The 21,366-nt window shown below is 32.1% G+C and overlaps 2 protein-coding genes across 2 annotated transcripts; one reads left to right on the forward strand and one right to left on the reverse strand.

Moving 5' to 3' along the window:
- Nucleotides 1-14,823: 14,823 nt before the first annotated feature.
- On the reverse strand, nucleotides 14,824-15,946 carry LOC142221230 (stromal cell-derived factor 2). The gene is made up of 2 exons (XM_075290885.1): nucleotides 15,750-15,946; nucleotides 14,824-15,607 (listed from the first exon to the last, which is right to left on the reverse strand). The coding sequence occupies exons 1-2, from the start codon at nucleotides 15,820-15,822 to the stop codon at nucleotides 15,027-15,029; spliced, it is 654 nt and encodes a 217-aa protein (XP_075147000.1). The 5' UTR covers nucleotides 15,823-15,946; the 3' UTR covers nucleotides 14,824-15,026.
- An 880-nt stretch (nucleotides 15,947-16,826) lies between these two features.
- LOC142221231 (uncharacterized protein CG1161) lies at nucleotides 16,827-21,121 on the forward strand. The gene is made up of 5 exons (XM_075290886.1): nucleotides 16,827-17,011; nucleotides 17,074-17,204; nucleotides 17,366-17,474; nucleotides 20,357-20,482; nucleotides 20,811-21,121. The coding sequence occupies exons 1-5, from the start codon at nucleotides 16,943-16,945 to the stop codon at nucleotides 20,973-20,975; spliced, it is 600 nt and encodes a 199-aa protein (XP_075147001.1). The 5' UTR covers nucleotides 16,827-16,942; the 3' UTR covers nucleotides 20,976-21,121.
- Nucleotides 21,122-21,366: the final 245 nt, after the last annotated feature.

Raw genomic sequence — 21,366 nt, forward strand, 5'->3', positions numbered from 1 at the left:
TTATGAAAATAAACAGGTAATATAGGTGCTGACAACATAGGTTTTCGACCTGAATGCTCAAAATTTTGTTTCTGCCCAATTGTATATTCCCCACATCTTTCTCACTTCCACGAGATTTTTTAGTTCTTAGCACCTTTTTCTGTAATACAAACATTGTAGAAGAAATTATTCAATTTTGTAATTTTTTTTTTATTTTAATTTTACCTTTTGCCGGACGGGGATTCGAACAGCGGACCACACAGTTTGTAAGGATCAAAGAAGTAGCTGATCAATTGCCCAAGGAAAAATAAAATGTTAATTTTGTAATAACAAGCAACAACCACCAACTTAATTCAATATCGCTCCCTGTTAAATAGCGCTCCAAGCTACTAAACACATATATGTTTATAGGCTATTTCTAAATTAATATATGTTTGCATCCAAACATTTTATATTTACAAACATTTTATGTCCCAAACATAATATGTTCTAACATATTAACATATATGTCCCAAACATGTTATGCTAGTTTATGAACATTATATGCTTGCACTCAAAAATATTGTGTTTAAAAATTTGTGTTCCAAACATATAATGTTTATAAGCAAACATATGAAAAACAGCCTTTTTCATCCGTGTAGAAATTTGTCCATAATATTATATTAAATGCGTGTCTTAGAATTTAGTCTGCGGCAAGCTTTGGTCAATAGCAGAGAAATTACCCTCCACTAGACTATCGCCAACATTGATACTGACTCGCCATAAGCTCGTGGATTCTTCATTTTTTTAAGTGTTCATTTCTCTCAGTGTACTGTATTCACATACACAATCGTGGATGAATACTGCAATAACACTTCAACTTTTCGACGTATCATAGTCCATGTACATATTGTATATTTGCCATGGTCTATATGGGCCTTGTTTATAACATTTATCCTTCAGACTTTTCCTCTTAATAACGCCATTACCTGGCAAAAACATTTCTTTCAACTCACCCAAAATCACTCCAACCATATTGATATACACATCTACCTCAATACATGCTCAAGCAATTTTTCCGAATGCTCACCTGTGAACAGGAGTTTCTCACTTCGGTCTGTGCAAATTCATCCTTACCCAAATTCCCCCCGTTTTGTTATTGTAGTGGTACAAATAAAACTCAAAGAACAACAACGAATGTTTACAAAATGAAAGTGAAGCAGAAAACGAACAACAATCGATAAACAATAAACAAAAACACTTACGCCATTTGAAGGGCACAATACCACCCACTCACCACAATACAAATCCTATCCAGAAAACATATGCGTCCAAGTTTTCATACGAATATCTTGATGTCATACTATGATAAGTCAATTTAACATGATTTTGCAATACAAATGGTTATTATCGAAAGAAATTCCACTTAAGATTTCCAGAAGAATGGCATCATCTGATCCATGTTGTATAAAATAATATCAAAGTTTGAAGAATGTAAAAGGTACCCCAAAGAAATTTGTAAGTAGGGCACAGCAGAAAAATCTGCTAAAACTGTAAAAAGTCTGTTGAAAAATTTAAGCAATCACTATTTGCTGAAAAGGCAAGCATTGTCTCGATTACATTAAAATATGATTTTAATCATAATTAATTAAAACATGATCTAAAACGAATAAAAACAAGTAAGTAAAGTCTAAAGTCGGGCGGGGCCGACTATATTATACCCTTCACCACTATGTAGACCAAAAATTTGTGTTACCATTTCAAATTGTTCAAATTTGTTGGGAGTTCACACAAAAAATTTTTTCTCTGATTCAATCACCAAATTAATTGATCCAATTAATTTTTTAATTGAAATGTCTTCAATCACGAAAATGATAGTATCAATCACAGTTTTAATTGGGCATAGAAAAAATTCTTGATTAAAAAATTAATTGATTTTTTCAGCAAAATTCAATTAATTTTTTAATTGATTCAATTAAAAATTTAATTGATGTTGATTGCAAAACGCAATTAATTTATTAATTAAAAAAGGTAACTATTTTTAATTACTTAGTTAGATTGGCTTAGAGTTTTTATTTGGATTAACAAATGATTGTTTGAAATACATTTTTAATTAAAAAAGTAAAAAAAAATCAGCACTTTTTTTAACTGAATTAGTCTTCCGAATTTGATTAAAAAGTTAATTGTATCAATTAATTTTTTAATTAAACATTTTAAAAATTTCAATCATTGACTTAATTAACTTAATGTTTCTATCATGATTAAAAAGTTAATTGTATCAATTAATTTATTAATTGAAAAAATTTTCAACTTCAATTAACTTTTTAATTGGAAATATTTTGGTGATATTTTTTTCTGTGTTATTATGAAGGCTTTTATTAGAAATATTTATATAATTTATATACAATATGGAGACAAATTTTTTGTACTTCTATAAAATCTCTAGAATTAAAATTTAAATCGTCTGACACCCTGGGATGGAAAATAATGTTAGTTACAAAATATGGGAAATATAAAACTAGAACAATTTTAATGCAATTGTACGAAATAGTATTTACGATTTATCGAGCGAGAAATACGTATTCGAGATAAAGGAAAATTTAAGTAATATTTAAAATTTTTGCTACAGTGGCGCTTTCACAAGGATATTGGTTAAATCTCGGCATTATATGTGGTCAATTGTGGGTTCTGATATATTATTCGGCCTAGTTTATTTAAAACTCGACCGTTTTGTGGAAAGTGTGGTATTACAGTATGAAATATGACTACGAAATCTGAACCAATTAGATCAAAAAGCATATTAAATATATTCTCTGTGGAAACTATAGTCAACTGAAGGAAACTCCCATTGAAAATGGGTCTAAAATATGAAATATTCTACTCAACTCTGGCGTATATATACAAAATGTGAAGCAAATCAGGCTTCAACTCTGGTTTTTGTGCAAATCGAACGAAATATATATATGGGAGCTATATCTAAATCTGAACCGAGTTCAAACAAATTTGGCACAGTTAACCATATTATTAAACGTACACTTTGTGCAAATTTTGAATCAAATCAGGGCAAAATTCTGGCTTTTGAAGCCATATAAGAAATCGGACGAAAGATATATATGGGAACTATATCTAAATCTGAACCGATTTTAACCGAATTTCGCACAGTTAACAATATTATTAAACCTCCTTGTGCTAAATTTGAAGCAAATCTGAGTAAAATTCTGGCTTTTGAAGCCATATAAGTGCAAAACGGACGAAAGATATATATGGGAGCTATATCTAAATCTGAACCGATGTAGCTGATGTTTTGCAGGTTTTACGTGACCGACAAAACATTCAGATGTACAAAATTTGAAGAAGATCGGTTCATAAATACGTGAATTATGATCAAATCGGTGATAAATATATATGGCAGCTATATCTAAATCTGAACCGATTTTTTCCAAAATCAATAGCGATTGTCTTTGACCCGAAGAAAGACTACATGCCAAAATTGAGGACGATCGGACTTAAATTGCGAGCTGTACTTTGTGCACAAAATTACATATACAGACAGACGGACGGACAGACAGACAGACAGACGGACATCGCTAAATCAACTCAGAATTTAATTCTAAGCCGATCGGTATACTAAAAGATGGGTCTATGACCACTATTTCTTGGCGTTACATACAAATGCACAAACTTATTATACCCTGTACCACAGTAGTGGTGAAGGGTATAAAGATGGTCTAGAAGCTATTGCAACCAGGGCCAATTTTACTCGATACCGACTCATTTTTCATCAGCATCGCCTCCGAGTAATGTGACTAAATCCCATTTTTATAACACTCCATATGTAATTCTATGGTGAAGCGTACCAAAAATAGGCCGATATAAATGATCTCATTTATTTATGTGTGCAAAAAGAGTGCTAAATTGCACCTTTAACGCCAGTTGCACATCGATAAACATTACACTCAACAGATTCAAGTTCCAGGGGAACTAGAATCGGTTGGTATGCCTCTGGCTACATGCAAGCTCATACTCAGAGAATGAAGCCGCCGAGTCGCGCCGCCGATTTCAGTCGCCGCCGGCCATTTTTTGCCAGTCGACGCCGCCGCCGAATATGTCGGCTCATCTCGACTCAAATTTAGCCGCCAATTAATCAAAAATATTAGTTTAAATAAAAAACTTTATTAATAATTGTAGTAATTTTAGTCAAAATTTTGAGCCTTTCACCCCCAATCAATCTATTTCAAAGTGTTATAATAATTTTGCAAAAATTTACCTCAGAAAATTTGAATGAAATGTAAATTTGATTGTAAGATTGGTTGTACAACTAATCTCATTACCATTCGAATAACTTCAAATTGATTTTATAATGGATAATTGTCCGCCGCCGAAGAGATCTATTTATATCGACTTAGCCCTCAAGCCGCCGCCGCCGGATGCAAAAATTTAATGTCAGCCGCCGCCGACAAAAATGGTTCGGCTTCATTCTCTGCTCATACTGCGTGAAGAGGCTGTTATTATGGCGAATGTCCGATGGGAGAATTGTAAGGGTTGAAACGACACTAAGCAAATATGGCCCCATCTAAACATAAAACGCACACTACACGGATGAAAAAGACTGTTTTTCATATGTTTGGCTATAAACATTATATGTTTGGAACACAAATTTTTAAACACAATATTTTTGAGTGCAAGCATATAATGTTCATAAACTAGCATAACATGTTTGGGACATATATGTTAATATGTTAGAACATATTATGTTTGGGACATAAAATGTTTGTAAATATAATATGCTTGGATGCAAACATATATTAATTTAGAAATAGCCTATAAACATATATGTGTTTAGTAGCTTGGAGCGCTATTTAACAGGGAGCGATATTGAATTAAGTTGGTGGTTGTTGCTTGTTATTACAAAATTAACATTTTATTTTTCCTTGGGCAATTGATCTGCTACTTCTTTGATCCTTACAAACTGTGTGGTCCGCTGTTCGAATCCCCGTCCGGCAAAAGGTAAAATTAAAATAAAAAAAATCATACAATTGAATAATTTCTTCTACAATGTTTGTATTACAGAAACAGGTGATAAGAACTAAAAATCTCGTGGAAGTGAGAAAGATGTGGGGGAATATACAATTGGGCAGAAAGAAAGTTTTGAGCATTCAGGTCGAAAACCTATGTTGTTAGCACCTATATTACCTGTTTATTTTCATAATTCATTATGATTGTAAACATATAAATAAATAAATAAAATTTTGAGCACAATATTGTTTGGGAGAATTTTTTTTAAGCATATAATATTTTTGGGTGCAAAATGCTTCCAAACATATTATATGTTCACATAATAACATATTGTTTTTTGGAAGACAACATTATTGAATTTGGATGCAAAAATACAAAATGTTTGGAACTTAGACTACCCAAACATATATTGTTTAGACCAATATGCTTTCAAACATATTATATATTGGAAGAGATCAAACATATAAATGTTTGGGCAATACCCAAAAATGTATATGCTTGAAGCAAAATATGTTTGGGAGTATATGTTACAGAAGCGATTTTTTGTGAGCGTGTAGGTGTGTTAGTGTTTTCAAGACGTCAGATATCACTTTCTTGACTACTTTCTTTACTTTCTTTACTTTCATGACTACTAGCTTTCATGATGCGGAGGAAAAGGGATCAATTAAACACTTCTCTCTTGTGTGAGCGTCCTGCATTTTGTGTAAGGCGTACTCGTATTTTAGGGGCATATATTTTAGACTCCTGGCGGACCTGGAAAACGTTAACTTAAGCAGTCTGTTAATCCTTGTACTACGTTGGGGTCATTTGATGACCATTTCGTATTTTTCATCACCGCATGTCTTACTGTTCGAATATAATTAAAAATTTCTATCACTCAGTGCATGAATTGGTGACATATGCTGAATTCATGCTGAGTAGTAAGAACTTTTAATTATAATCCAACAGTAAAAAAATCGGTGATGAAAAATACGACCTAATACCCAACGTAGTATAAGGGTTAATGTTTTTGGGACAATATGGTTAGGTTAGGTGGCAGCCCGATGTATCAGGCTCACTTAGACTATTCAGTCCATTGTGATACCACATTGGTGAACTTCTCTCTTATCACTGAGTGTTGCCCGACAAGGCCGTAGCCAGGATATTAGTTCGGTGGGGGATCAACTTTAAAAAAAATATTCATATAATCTCATGTGTAGAAAATTTTATTTATGCATAGGTATGTATACAATATTTTTATAATATTAAATTGAGCCGACGGGCTTTTTGGGCAGCAAATAAATCAATGACTTCTTCAGTCGGCACATTTATTCGGCGATGAACCGACATTAATGCCAATCCATTGAGTCTACTCTCGCTAGTCGAATTTCTAAGATACGTCTTTAATCTTTTCATTGTTGAAAATGAACGTTCGGATGAGCACGTAGTAACTGCAGGGATGGAAAATGCAGTACTATAGTACTTTTTTCAATACTTTTTCACCCCGGTCAGTACCGTAGTACCCCCGCGAAGAATTTAGTATCTTTTGTGTAGACATTTTTGAGTCGATATCAGATTTATGGTACAATAGCTTTGACAAAATATTTTAATATTTTGAGAAAGTCTTTATCAACCTTATTTGCTAATAGTCTTTTACAAATATGGCAAAACAGACATGTTCATGTGGGAAGAAAATCTCGATTTTGTAAAAGACATAGTCAAAAACAGGATTTTATTGAACTTCAAGAATGTTCTAGTCGAAAAAAGAATGCAATTCTATATTATCGATTTTTTATTTCGGTAGAAAATGTTGTCAAAATTTTTGCAAAATTTTATTTTTATAGAAAATGTTGTCAAAATTTTATTTCAATTGAAAATTTTGTAAAAATGTTATTTCTATAGGAAATTTTTGCAAAATTTTATTTCTATAGAAAAAATTTTGCAAATTTTTTTTTCTGTAGAATTTTTTTGCAAAATTTTATTTCTATAGAAAATTTTTGCAAAATTTTATTTATATAGAAAACTTTGTCAAAGTTTTATTTTCTTTAAAATTCAGTCTCTTGACAATAATCTTCCAGTGAAATTTTTGTTGAAATTTAGTAAAAAGTACCTTTCCGCTCAAAAAACACCTTTTTTGTACTTTCTTAAAAATTGTATTTGCCATCCCTGAGTAGTGACCAAAATTTTTAAAAGAATATGCACGTGGAAATATCTCTTTATTGCACTTTTAGGCAGGTAAAAAGGTTAGGTAAAAAGTACCTTTCCGCTCAAAAAACACCTTTTTTGTACTTTCTTAAAAATTGTATTTGCCATCCCTGAGTAGTGACCAAAATTTTTAAAAGAATATGCACGTGGAAATATCTCTTAATTGCACTTTTAGGCAGGTTCTTTTCGCAGTTTTGCGCCATTTCATTTACACATATGCGTTTGGCTGTTTCGTTGTTGTTGCTATGGCCAAACAAAGCGTGTCATGTTCACAAAAAGAACAACAAACACACATAAAAAGCAGAAAGACATTTTCCAAAAATGAGATTTGTGGTGCGAGAACAAAAACAATCTGTTTTTTTGACCGTCGTTTGACGGGCTTTTCAACTAGAATTCTATGATTTGGGCAAGTTTTATAGGTAAGCGTTTTTCAAAATAAAACCTCCAGCTTTTCTTCAACATCTTCGATAAGATTTTTCTATGCAGCTAAAAATATATATTTATTTATATAAAAACATTCATTCATTTCGGGTGGGTTTGATCAAGGCGGGCATGCTAACCATTGCACCAAGGTGGCTCCCGACAATATGGTTGGTTCAACAGAAGAAAATAATCGAGAAGGTTCAGCGGATAAAACTAGATGTGCCCATATGTAATAGGTACTTTTACATAATGTGGTATCACAATGGACTGAATAGTCTAAGTGGGCCTAAAACTTAATCGGGCTGCCACTTTAACCTAACCTAAAATTTCGTAGTATTAGTACTCACATTTAAGGTGAGTACTATGTTCGTATTTTTCACCAAAACACTAAATTAAAAGTACAAAAATCTATATGAAAATTATATCTATTATAAAAAGTCTTGCGAAATAATGAATGGAAAAGATCTAAGGAATTGATTGTGAACTATTTTGTATTTATACTTTAATTAAATTAAAAAAGTAACCGTGAAAATAAGCGGGTTTTCAGCTTGAAAACTGAACATAGTACTCAGTTTTAAGCGAAAATATTTCTTTTAAATAGCATCCCGGGATTCTCCAACAATTTTTCCCACTTCTGACGAAGTTATTTTGGACCAATCTTACAAAATACGATATTTAGGGTCGTTTTCTCAATGTCTTGTTATTATTTATCGTATCGATAAAACAGCTGGTCCCAAAAAAATTTTACTAACCGGTGGTCTATCCTCCGGTTACCTGTTAATCGGAGGATGAGAAACTGGCCATTAGCCGTTTAAAATTACTTTAGGCAATTAAACGTCGCAAGAAAGTAATCAATTAAAAAAGGTAAAAAACTATGAAACTAAAATTAAAATGTCCATCCAAGAAAGTTCTTTTGAGATGATTTTAAATCTTTTGTTGAGTTCGAATGGAAAAAATATATTTATACAAAAATATATACCGAAAATAACCAAATAAAAACGATTTATAAAATAACAAATAATATTTAAGAAAAATAGTTTAAAAAAAAATACCGCTGTTGAGTTTTGAACCACCATTCCTTACTTTATTAAAGAACATCTCAAGAAGTAGTTGGAATGAAAATGTAATAATTGCGAAAACTGGAGCACTAATTCCAGCGCTGTGATAAGCAGGACTGTGGAGTCGAGTCAATTTTGTTCGACTCCGGTTCCGACTCCAGCATTCCTTATTAGCCTCGACTCCGACTCCGGAGTCGACTCCAGGCGGTATACCTAAATCTCATTTTAACAGTATTCTAATTGTAATTTTAAGGTGTAGTGTTCCAAAATAGAATAGATAGAGAATAGAACTCTAATTTTAATTTTTGATACGACTCGACGACAAATACGACACAAGACTATATACACGCTCACAAAAAATCGCTTCTGTAACATATACTCCCAAACATATTTTGCTTCAAGCATATATATTTTTGGGTATTGCCCAAACATTTATATGTTTGATCTCTTCCAAAATATAATATGTTTGAAAGCATATTGATCTAAACAATATATGTTTGGGTAGTCTAAGTTCCAAACATTTTGTATTTTTGCATCCAAATTCAATAATGTTGTCTTCCAAAAAACAATATGTTATTATGTGAACATATAATATGTTTGGAAGCATTTTGCACCCAAAAATATTATATGCTTAAAAAAAAATTCTCCCAAACAATATTGTGCTCAAAATTTTATTTATTTATTTATATATTTACAATCATAATGAATTATGAAAATAAACAGGTAATATAGGTGTTAACAACATAGGTTTTCGACCTGAATGCTCAAAATTTTGTTTTTGCCCAATTGTATATTCCCCGACATCTTTCTCACTTCCACGAGATTTTTTAGTTTTTAGCACCTTTTTCTGTAATACAAACATTGTAGAAGAAACTATTCAATTTTATGATTTTTTTTATTTTAATTTTACCTTTTGTCGGACGGGGATTCGAACAGCGGACCACACAGTTTGTAAGGATCAAAGAAGTAGCTGATCAATTGCCCAAGGAAAAATAAAATGTTAATTTTGTAATAACAAGCAACAACCACCAACTTAATTCAATATCGCTCCCTGTTAAATAGCGCTCCAAGCTACTAAACACATATATGTTTATAGGCTATTTCTAAATTAATATATGTTTGCATCCAAGCATATTATATTTACAAACATTTTATGTCCCAAACATAATATGTTCTAACATATTAACATATATGTCCCAAACATGTTATGCTAGTTTATGAACATTATATGCTTGCACTCAAAAATATTGTGTTTAAAAAATTGTGTTCCAAACATATAATGTTTATAGCCAAACATATGAAAAACAGTCTTTTTCAACCGTGCACCCTCACAAAAAATCGCTTCTGTAACATATACTCCCAAACATATTTTGCTTCAAGCATATACATTTTTGGGTATTGCTCAAACATTTATATGTTTGATCTCTACCAATGTATAATATGTTTGAAAGCATATTGGTCTAAACAATATATGTTTGTGATATGTTGTTATGTGACCATATAATATGTTTGGAAGCATTTTGCACCCAAAAATATTATATGCTTAAAAAAAATTCTCCCAAACAATATTGTGCTCAAAATTTTATTTATTTATTTATATATTTACAATCATAATGAATTATGAAAATAAACAGGTAATATAGGTGCTAACAACATAGGTTTTCGACCTGAATGCTCAAAATTTTGTTTCTGCCCAATTGTATATTCCCCGACATCTTTCTCACTTACACGAGATTTTTTAGTTCTTAGCACCTTTTTCTGTAATACAAACATTGTAGAAGAAATTATTCAATTTTATGATTTTTTTTATTTTAATTTTACCTTTTGCCGGACGGGGATTCGAACAGCGGACCACACAGTTTGTAAGGATCAAAGAAGTAGCTGATCAATTGCCCAAGAAAAAATAAAATGTTAATTTTGTAATAACAAGCAACAACCACCAACTTAATTCAATATCGCTCCCTGTTAAATAGCGCTCCAAGCTACTAAACACATATATGTTTATAGGCTATTTCTAAATTAATATATGTTTGCATCCAAGCATATTATATTTACAAACATTTTATGTCCCAAACATAATATGTTCTAACATATTAACATATATGTCCCAAACATGTTATGCTAGTTTATGAACATTATATGCTTGCACTCAAAAATATTGTGTTTAAAAATTTGTGTTCCAAACATATAATGTTTATAGCCAAACATATGAAAAACAGTCTTTTTCATCCGTGTATACAGCACTAAGTTCGACCGGGCCGAATCTTAAATGCTTAAATGCCCACCACCATGAACCGAATATTAGGGTTTCGATTGAAATTTAAGGAGGGCTTGAGGACTTGAGGACACTTCCCGAAGATAAATTTAAAGATTTCACCTATGAGGACTATATCAGATTCTGGATTTATAAGAACCATTTTTGTTTGAGTTTTAGAGGAATCATTAACATCTCTTGTAAGTGTGCAAGAAAATTATAAATTAACGTTTTGATGTGAAATCTTAAATCTGTAGAAGTAAAATCTGGAAATTTTACATTGAGTTTCAAGCAATTTTCATGATCAGTGCGCCTTCTACACCCTCAAGAAGTGAAGTCGGTCTATATGGAGGCATTACCAAATGAACCGATAAAAACTTAATTCGATACACGTTTTTGTGAGCCTAAAATACCAGAATATTTACAATTTCAGGCAAATCTGATAAAAAATACGGTTTCTGGAAACCCAAGGAGTTAAATCGGGGGATCGTTCTTATGGGGGCTATACTAAAATATGGACCGATACTCACCGTTTTCGGCACACCTCTTTATGACCCGAAAATACCTCTAGATTTCCAATTTCAGGCAAATAGGATAAAAACTTCGGATTCTAGAAGTAAAATCGGGAAATCGGTCTATATGGGGGCTATACCAAAATATTGACCGATACTCACCATTTTCAGCACACCTCTTTATGGTGCTAAAATACCTCTAGATTTCCAATTTCAGACAAATTGGATAAAAACTACGGTTTCTATAAGCCCAAGACCCCAAATCGGGAGGTCGTTTTATATGGGGACCATACCAAAATATGGACCGATACTCACAATTTTTGGCACACTTATTTGTGGTCTTACAAATCTAGATTTCCAATTTCAGGTAAATTGAATAAAAACTGCGGTTTCTATAAGCCCAAGAAGTAAAATCTATATGGGGGCTATACCAAAACATGGAACGATACTCACCATTTTTGGCACACCTCTTTATGGTCATAAAATACCTCTAGATTTCAAATTTCAGGCAAATTGGATAAAAACTACGATTTCTTTAAGCGCAAGACCCCAAATCGGGAGGTCGGTTTATATGGGGACTATATCAAAACCTGGACCGATATAGCCCATCTTCGAACTTGACCTGCCTGCAGACAAAAGACGAGTTTGTGCAAATTTCAGCACGATTGCTTCATTAGTGAAGACTGTAGCGTGATTACAACAGACGGACATCGTTATATCGTCTTAGAATTTCTCCCTGATCAATAATATATACTTTATATAGTTGGAAATCGATATTTCGATGTGTTACAAACGGAATGACAAACTTATTATACTATGGTTGTGGGTATAAAAATAGTTTGAAATCAAATCTTCTGTGTTTTTAACACTTACTAAATTTGTTACGTTCTAGATAAGTGTATGGCGTTTTCGATGTTTACAACTTTTTGACAGAAGAAACCCAAAACAAAAATTGCAACTCGAGCCATGTCTGCTCCCAATGAATATTTATCTTAATGATGATAAATGAATTATCGCGTACACTGAAAAACAGTGAACGCACCGGGAAAGAAAATTTTAGTTAATTTTAGAGAAATTAGATTAATTTTAGAAAATTTTAACTAAATTGTAATAGAAACGCAGATGTCACGCCGATTTCACAAAAATAAGTACATAAATAACTTTCAACAAATTCAAGAAAATTTATTATTATAAAAAATAATATTTGTTAATGATTAAGACAATTTCGTAGTCTGTCTTTAGTGCCGTACGAAGTTGATGATGGGTGCATTATTGGTAAAATTTACAACTTTTAAGAAATTCTGAATTATTTTGCGATAGACACGAATTTAGTTATTCTTTATGCTTCATTTGTGCATAATTTTGCCTCTGTTTTAGTTAATTTAACTAACGTACGCAAAATATTAAATAAAATATTAAAGTGACGCAAACTTTCTTAAAACGTATTAATTCCATGAAATAAAATAGAATTAAATCGGCTTTAGTGAAATATAGGGTTCACTTCTTTTTTATTTATTTATATATTTACAATCATAATGAATTATGAAAATAAACAGGTAATATAGGTGCTAACAACATAGGTTTTCGACCTGTCACTTCTTTTTTGAGTGTAATAATAACAACAAAAAGAAACATAATCTGCGCGGACGGTTGTGCACTACAAAGATTATAGATTTGAGGAAGATGGGAGATTGGCTTGCGTCATACCAAATGTTGCATTTGCCAGATTAGTTTAATACATGTTTGTAATCTTTTAGTTGTTTTTAGTTTTTATTTTTTAAATGAAAAATTTAAATTTCTTTATAAAACAATGTTAAATTTTAGACAACAACAAAAAACTACATTTCCCCCTTTATGGAAATTAATTTCGTGCTCTTAATTTCTTTTTATTTGCATTTTAATGCTATGTCAATACTAGTCGTATACGCGTTTGTTTCGAGTATTAAACTAATGTTGTAAATGGTGTTATGTGCTCAGTAGCCAATCTCCCATCTTCCTCTTCTATAATCTTTGGTGCACTATATTTGCAGCTGTTTTTAGCAGACTTTTTTCTATGAGTGGATTATTGCATAATCAAAAAAAACATTTATTGTTTGTAGTTTACTAAAGGTCAAATGTCATTTCATTTATTTATTTGTACCATTCGACAATTTTGGGCTTATTGCAACAGTAATTCTGCTATCAGATAGACCGGAGAGAATTTATAATTTCGAATCAACGGAAAATTTCAGCAAACTTCTGACTTTTCACCAGTTTGTCTGTCATTCCAAAAAACTGCTAAAATAGCTAGATTTGTCGGTGAAACAGCAGTCAGTGTTTACTATTGACATCAGTCTTTTTTCTATGAGTGCAGATGTTCCCAGTGGTAAAAACGTCATTACCAAATCGATTACATCCTACCGATTTTGTCCAGACAACTACTCCACTACTCCGACCAATTTTCCTTATTACTTTACGATGACGTGTCATAAACATTCAAGTACTTCCCAATCTACATGACAAAAAAAAAACGAAAACATAATGATAACCCATTACAACGTCATTACCAAATGCGTAAGGATTTCGGATGCCGTTTATTGAATATTGTGTTTTACTCAGTAATGAGAATGATGGAACAAACCAGTTTTACTTTCTATTTAAAGCAGTAATCTAGAGCTAAACACCCCCATTTACCACCCGATTTTTGAATTTTCTTTGCAGTCGTAAGCACTAGTTATCCCACTATGTAACAACTAGATGACAATGTCGTAGCATTTATTTGTTTAATTTTTGTGGGCATTATGTTCTGTTCGATTTTAATAATAACAATTTCAACTCAATTTTCACTTATACAGAACATATTTACTTAATCTTTTAAGTTTCGCAAGAACATAATCGATTTTTTGGTAAGTGGTTTGAATTTTTACCACTGGAATATTTCTTACGAATATATAAATAGGGTTATTTAGAGTATTTGTTTATATACACCCCATATAGACCTATTTTGAAATTTTAATTTAATATTTTCGATTTTTTCTCATTCGATGATCTTTTATATTCTCGCCATTTGCGTTCCCTGTCCTCTAAGTTTTTTTGTTAATGGGCTTCGGATTTTTGTGTTGTGTGCAAGCAAATTTCAAAAATCATATGTGCACTTCGTAAATGGCACTTTGGCCTTGATATGTAGTGTAATAATTTAAAAACATTCAGTAACTCAAATGCAACCAAGATTTTCAGCCTAATCATAAACTTTTCAAAATTTTAAATTTCCATTTCCCCAATTTAAAGGGATATTAAATCTCTAAGATTGGGTTTAGGTATTTAAGAATTATTGGATTATACTTAAAAAAAACCCTTCTGTTAATCGCCATTCTCCGATTATCCATAAATGAGATTTGTCTTTAATAGCGTTCCTTAACAAATTTAAAAAGTTCAACGCTTACGTGTACAAACATAAAACTAAAGTTCGCATTTATTTGGTGTCTTATAATACATTCATACAGTACTTCTAAATTCCACAAATGTCACATCTCAGTAATAGCCATTTAATAATTTAAATAATTCAACTAAAATGTGCAGTGTATTTATTTGCCACTACAGCACATACAATTTTCGATAGCCTTGAGTCGGATGATGATCTTCTCACAATTCAGTATGGATATATTCAGTCTCTTTCTCTTTAGGTACAATGAAGAGACCTTCAGCTGTTGTCCATCTTGTACCATGCTGGGGATTGCTTACACCCACTACTTCCATTTGGCCAGAAATTGGGCGACCAAATGTTCTTCCAGATATCGATAAATATGCACCGGTATCTACGTGCCTAAAACGCACATGGGCATCACGCATCCAGCTATCGTTTGAGCATATAAGTTCCCAGTGATCACCAGAATCTCCTACACCATTTTCACCATATGCAGACACTTCTTGTTCTCCCGACAATGGTGACGAGAAGAAATGAGAATGGAGATTTTTATGCGTACTTAGGTGTTCCAGTCTTATGATATCTCCACATTTAATAGGTTCACCCCTCTCACAGTGCTTATTTGTAGCTGCTTTTATGGTCCAATGGCTGTTTACGTCTTCCTTCAATTCTATTGCTGTGACCGATTGTTGTCCCGAGCCGGAACCGTATTTCACATCATGAGAATGAAGACGCATACTGTAATCGGAGTTTAGTAATTTTACAATGGAACCACATGTTACGAAGTTCTTTTTGGCCGCTGTAAATATAAAAGGAAGGAAAACAATCACGATTTTCATTGATAACAAAGACACATTTTGTTTGAGCTAAAAGGGGGCCGACAACAACCAATCAGAACAGACCACAACACATATGAACTCAACTACGGAAGATAAACTCACCAAAAGCCGCTGGAAATTTAGAGAGAAGTGCAACTATTGTAAAAAGCGCTATTTGATATTGTTCGTATTTCATTTTCTTAAAGATAATAATAAACTATGTCGATATAAAATTATCGTATACCGTCTCGAATTTAGCAGAAATCTAAAAACACTTTTAGCAATGCGAAGACACGACGCAAACAACTTGTCAAATTTTGTTATGACATAAACAACAAATCCAGTGTTGGGTAGCGAAAATCTATAACGAGGCGAAATGTTTGTATTGAACATCTATGATGAGGCGTAAAATGAACAATAGATAACACCGTCTCTAGGAAATTACGGTAGAAAGGTAGGTGAACATTTCTTAAGAGTAGCGAATATTTGGTTAAAGGTGCATAACAGGGTACACTTTTGGTGTACCCTGGGTTCATACAGCCTTCATATAATTGGATGATGTTATACATTTTCTTTTATGAGAAAAACAAGAGCCAGAATTGCATAATCGTTATGCAAGTTAAGTGAAAGTAATGTCAACACTCATTTATATACACAAATCATTCAAACAAGATATTTCTTGTCATAGTACAAATATCGAAAACGGAATAGCACAAAAATAAAAATCCCTTCGTCTTGAAAGCCCGGTATGTTCCCTAGCGAAAATTCCTATTATACACCGATAATATAGCAGAACCGTGTTATTGGCAAGCAAACAAAACCCGCTGTGCCAAAAATTGGGAGCAAATTCAATATGATCGATAATAACACCTCACGGAATTGTTGGTACCAAAAGTGCGAATGGACTTCTCAAAGACAGACGATTGTGTTGGAGGTGCATACCAGACTTAAAGATGCATTCCGGCCTTAAGTCCAATATACACGCCATTAAAGCAGTTTTGAAATGTATTTTTTATTTAAAAAATTTAAGCAGAAATTTCACCAGACCTACATACCGGTTCTTAACCCAGAAATGTGCTACAATTTGTTTTACATGAACGTACATCAACGGCTCATGAACTGCTTGCCTACCGACGCTACAATTTAGGCAGCGACACTGTTTGAATGGAATCAGCTGTTTATTACATTGTTCGTGTAGGACGACGATATCCCCAACTCTATATTGGCGTTTCGACGCACACATACAACAAACAAAGATTTTTATTTGCACTTGTCTAAATTTTACTTTTTTTAAGATTTACCTTTTTCGCAAGTTAATGGAGTATAAACGCCTTTTTCTGTTTACGGTCTTTTTGGCGATATGTTATTTAATTGGCGTGACATGGGTGAGTGGAAATATATCCAGTATTAATGAATCCCTATATATTCTAGTCGAACAATATTTCAGGCTGACACAGGCATTACACCCAATAATGCCACTAAAAGCAAATCGCCAAAACCTACAACAGCGACTCCCCTACCAAAAGTATTAAGTTCTGCTGTTGTTCCTTCAGCGAATACAACTTCAGCTCCGAAATGGTAAGTTTTACCAATATATGATAATAATCGGTTAATACATAGTATAAGCATATGTGTATGGATGGATGTATGTTTAATAGTGCTAATTGACAAACGTACCGAATACCAGTCATTTACCATATAGGTGATCTGCGCTATAAAGTTAACATTTCTATTTTCAGTGTATGCGATGGTGCTTTGCTGCCCCGATTAGGGGAAAATGGCAAGGAATTGGAAATATGTCCAGAATGCAAGTGCAAACATGAAGCCCGAAATACCACTTTGATCAAGGTATAGTATACATCAATTTATTACAATTTGTAAGGGCGTATTGTTTTCAGGATGTTGATACAAATAGACTTGGATAAATTTGTATTTTTTAGGATAAACATGTAGAATATCACTTTAAAAGAGGTAGAAAACGCCTCTGATACTAATGGAGCATTTTCAATCGTTTGTCCTCATTATAAAGAGAACTGAATCACTTTATTTATATAGGATAACACTTTTGTCAAATTTGTTTCGATTTGCAAAATAAACCAAATTGATTTACTCAGGGTGCCTAATAATAATAATGACTACTAAACATGAACAAAAATATACTTAAGATCTTCTTAAGTGTTCACAAATGTAAGTTAGATTATTTTAAAAGCTCTGTTGACGAAAATTTATTTGTCCTGCTTGTACAGGACTGATTGCAGAGATAGAAACAACTTTTCATTAGAAATAGTATATGGATAGTTCTTGGCTTTATCTTTCTCGGAATTCTAAACAAATTGTTGATTGAACATTCGTTATTCGTTGTGCTTCATAAAAGCCTTTTGTAACTAAGATTTTCTTGAGAAATCCTTTAGCACTTCCATTACAATAAAATATTTTCCAAGAGGTGTTATTTTGAAAAACCCGATTTTTCGGAAATTCGGAAACTTGTCTCCGAAATTTGAAAAATAGAAACTATGCAATTACTAGAAATAGAAAATTCACTGCAAAATTACTGAAATTTGCAAAATTAAAGCATGCAAATATGGAATCTAAAACCACAGGAATAATTCTTCTGAAGCCTCTCCATACGAAATATGTGCCCATTACGCGTGGTTTATAGTCCGGCGACATTACATTATATACGACATAGGACAGAATTAAACCTAAACAATAAATTGACAATGTGATTGCGTTGGCTAAAATCAACTAATCGACATTTAATGAAAAAGAGAAATACGATGCAAGTATTTTTTTGGTATCGCTGAGAGCGTGTGCAAACCAATTCATTTATTTTAAAGAGGATATATCGATGTCTACATTCCAAAGTGCGCTAAGTCTAAAAAGTGAATTTTACAGGAAACAAGTTTTTTTTTGAAATTTCTCAAAACTCGTATAAGATAGAAATTCCCTTATTTTCGGTCTTAAAATCATATTTTTTATAATTTTTTTTAGTATGTACGAACTCAAAATAGTGATAGTAGAACATGGCTAAAAATGACTTACACCACTTTAGACCGAACAAAGCTTTTTGCCCTTTTTGGATTGGACATTTTTTACGTACAATATTAACCATAACTTTTGATACAAATGTCCAATTAATTCGAACTTTTGACAGGATGCAATTCGCATCAATCCGAATAAAAAACAGCGAACACCATCAAAACATGCTTAGTCGACTTAGCGTACTCTGGAATGAGAGCATGGATATATACGTACAACATTCGAAGAAAAAAATTAAATAATGGAGTTATTTTATTTAAAAAATATCGAAAAATCCACGCTTTCAAATTTAAAAAAGTCGAAAGATCGAACTTTTCCATATTTTGAAAAGTCGAAAACTCGAAAAGTTGGCTTCCAAATTTTGGACAATTTGAGAGGTCAACTTATTCAGATTTTAAAAGAGTCTAATTTTTCAAACTTTGAAAACTCGAGAAATTAGCTTTCGGAATCTGATTGCAATCGTCTTCAATTTATTTAAGCAATTAAAGGATTTCAAGGTCCGATTTAGCGAATTAGAATGAACTAATCTAATGACGTTGGCTATAATCGCCTATTCGACTTTTAATGAAAAATTTAACAAGTCGACATTGGATCAAAAGAATATGATGAAAATATTTCCATTGTATCTCTGAGAGTCTACAGACGAATTCATTTATTAAAAAATATATATATTAAAGGGATATATATGTACAATACAATATACCGTGAATAAGTAAATATGCAAAATTAGTCAGATCAAAAATTTTAAAAAGTCGACTTTTTCAGATTTTGAAAATGCTGATAGCTGGAAAAGTCTACTTTTGCATAATGTGAAAAAATCGAAAACTCAAAAAGTCGGATTTACCAAATTTCGAAAAATTTGAAAAATTAACTTTTCAAAATTTTGAAAACTCCTAAGATCGAAAGTCGTCTTTTTGAATCTGATTACAATCCATATCAAAGATGCCATTTAAGAAATTAATGGATTTAATAAAATGTATTTATTCAATTAATTTAAACAATACGATTCAAAAGGTTCCACTTCGTAATTGGAAATATTTTTAGGAGTTTACACCGTTGAATGTCATCACCATCAAGTCCATTAGCTGATTTAGGCCAACATGAAAAAATGAATCGTATATTTGGTAGGTCTATTAAAAAAAGAGAACACAGTTGATTTGCTGCCTTGTAAAGATTTATTAGTTTGCCATTCATTGCCAGAAAGAGATGCTCGCTGTGAGCCATCATTACACTGTAGTTGGACAGAAATAATAGTTTATATCAAACCAAGTTTCTTAGAGAGTTATCATAAAAACCTCACATTAACAATGCAACTCATAAAGTGATGAAATGAATTTCGTCCAAACATTTTTGGGGTCTTTGAAAATTTTATATTCCTCCCATTAAGCAATTCATCTATTTGATTTTGTTTTCACATACTTATACATAAATCTTATAATTATAGTATGTGAATACTAGTGGTAGAAATAAAATTGGGGGTGTTATTTTAGTATTCAATGAAAAATTAATTTTTTTAAATAGATCTAAAAGGTCATCATTATTTGATGGTCACCACGGACACTTTTACTTTTTCATGGCCAAATAGCAATGTAGCTTTCGCAAAAGTAAGGTCCAATGACTCCGCCGGACCAAGCGATTATATTGACAGAATGTGTCTTTAATCTTAATTTTTTTATTTATTTTCATTCCAGGTGGTCGTCATCATTGTTATATGGATAATATCAATTCTTGTAATATATATGCTATTCCTGATGTGCCTGGATCCACTGCTCAATAAACGTGTGAAAGCCAACTATCAGGAGCACACAAACGAAGATGTACATATGAACCGTTATTCTAACGTTAAATATAGTTTATTAGTAGATGACAATAAAGATTCCGACTGATTTTTTGTTTCCACTTTTTGGTTATTTGTTAAAAAATCAACATCATTTTAGTATTATTGTTATTATTTTGGTCGTAGTTTTCTTCCAATTCCTATTACCCTTTCTGTTGTATTAACTGCATTTCTTGGTGTCATCATATCGTTTTGTTTTTATTTGTTTTTCTATTAACACTCTACCAAATTACTTGCTATCATCATCGTTACAGTTTTTCCGAAATTATTAAACGAAATTTTTCTCTTCAATTTTCTTCCTCATTTAGGATGATACCACTTCTGCCTCTCCTCCTATGACTTCGACGGCAAATCAAGAGCTCAATTCGAGGGCCAATGTTCTTAATCGGGTGGGCCATCAACAGGACAAGTGGAAGAGACAAGTTCGAGAACAACGTCGTCACATCTACGACAGGCGTACAATGCTTAATTAAGGCAATAAAATAAAAATATTAAAATAGTTTGTCCGGTAATGGCAAAATACATACGTATATGAAAATCTTTCAACATAGATTTAATAGATATAATCGCTTCCTTTCGATATAATTTAAATAAATAGAAGAAATATTTTTGTTACAAATTTTTCGTTGTGGAATAACTAACTGTCCGCAAATCAAAAGAATTTCAAATCTAAATTACTCTTGCATAAATCGGAAGTTATTTTACTAACGTTTTTGGATTTGTATAATTATTTTGTGTTTGTAGCAAAAAATGCTTTCTTACTTTTTTCGATATTCAAATTTTGTCCAAATAGTTCATTTATTATGGATCCTTTTGGTTACAAAATTTCTTTAGAAAAATTCTTCCCTATTTCGAACAATAGTA

This window comes from Haematobia irritans, chromosome 1 (genome assembly GCF_050003625.1).
Source record: "Haematobia irritans isolate KBUSLIRL chromosome 1, ASM5000362v1, whole genome shotgun sequence".
NCBI lineage: Eukaryota > Metazoa > Arthropoda > Insecta > Diptera > Muscidae > Haematobia > Haematobia irritans.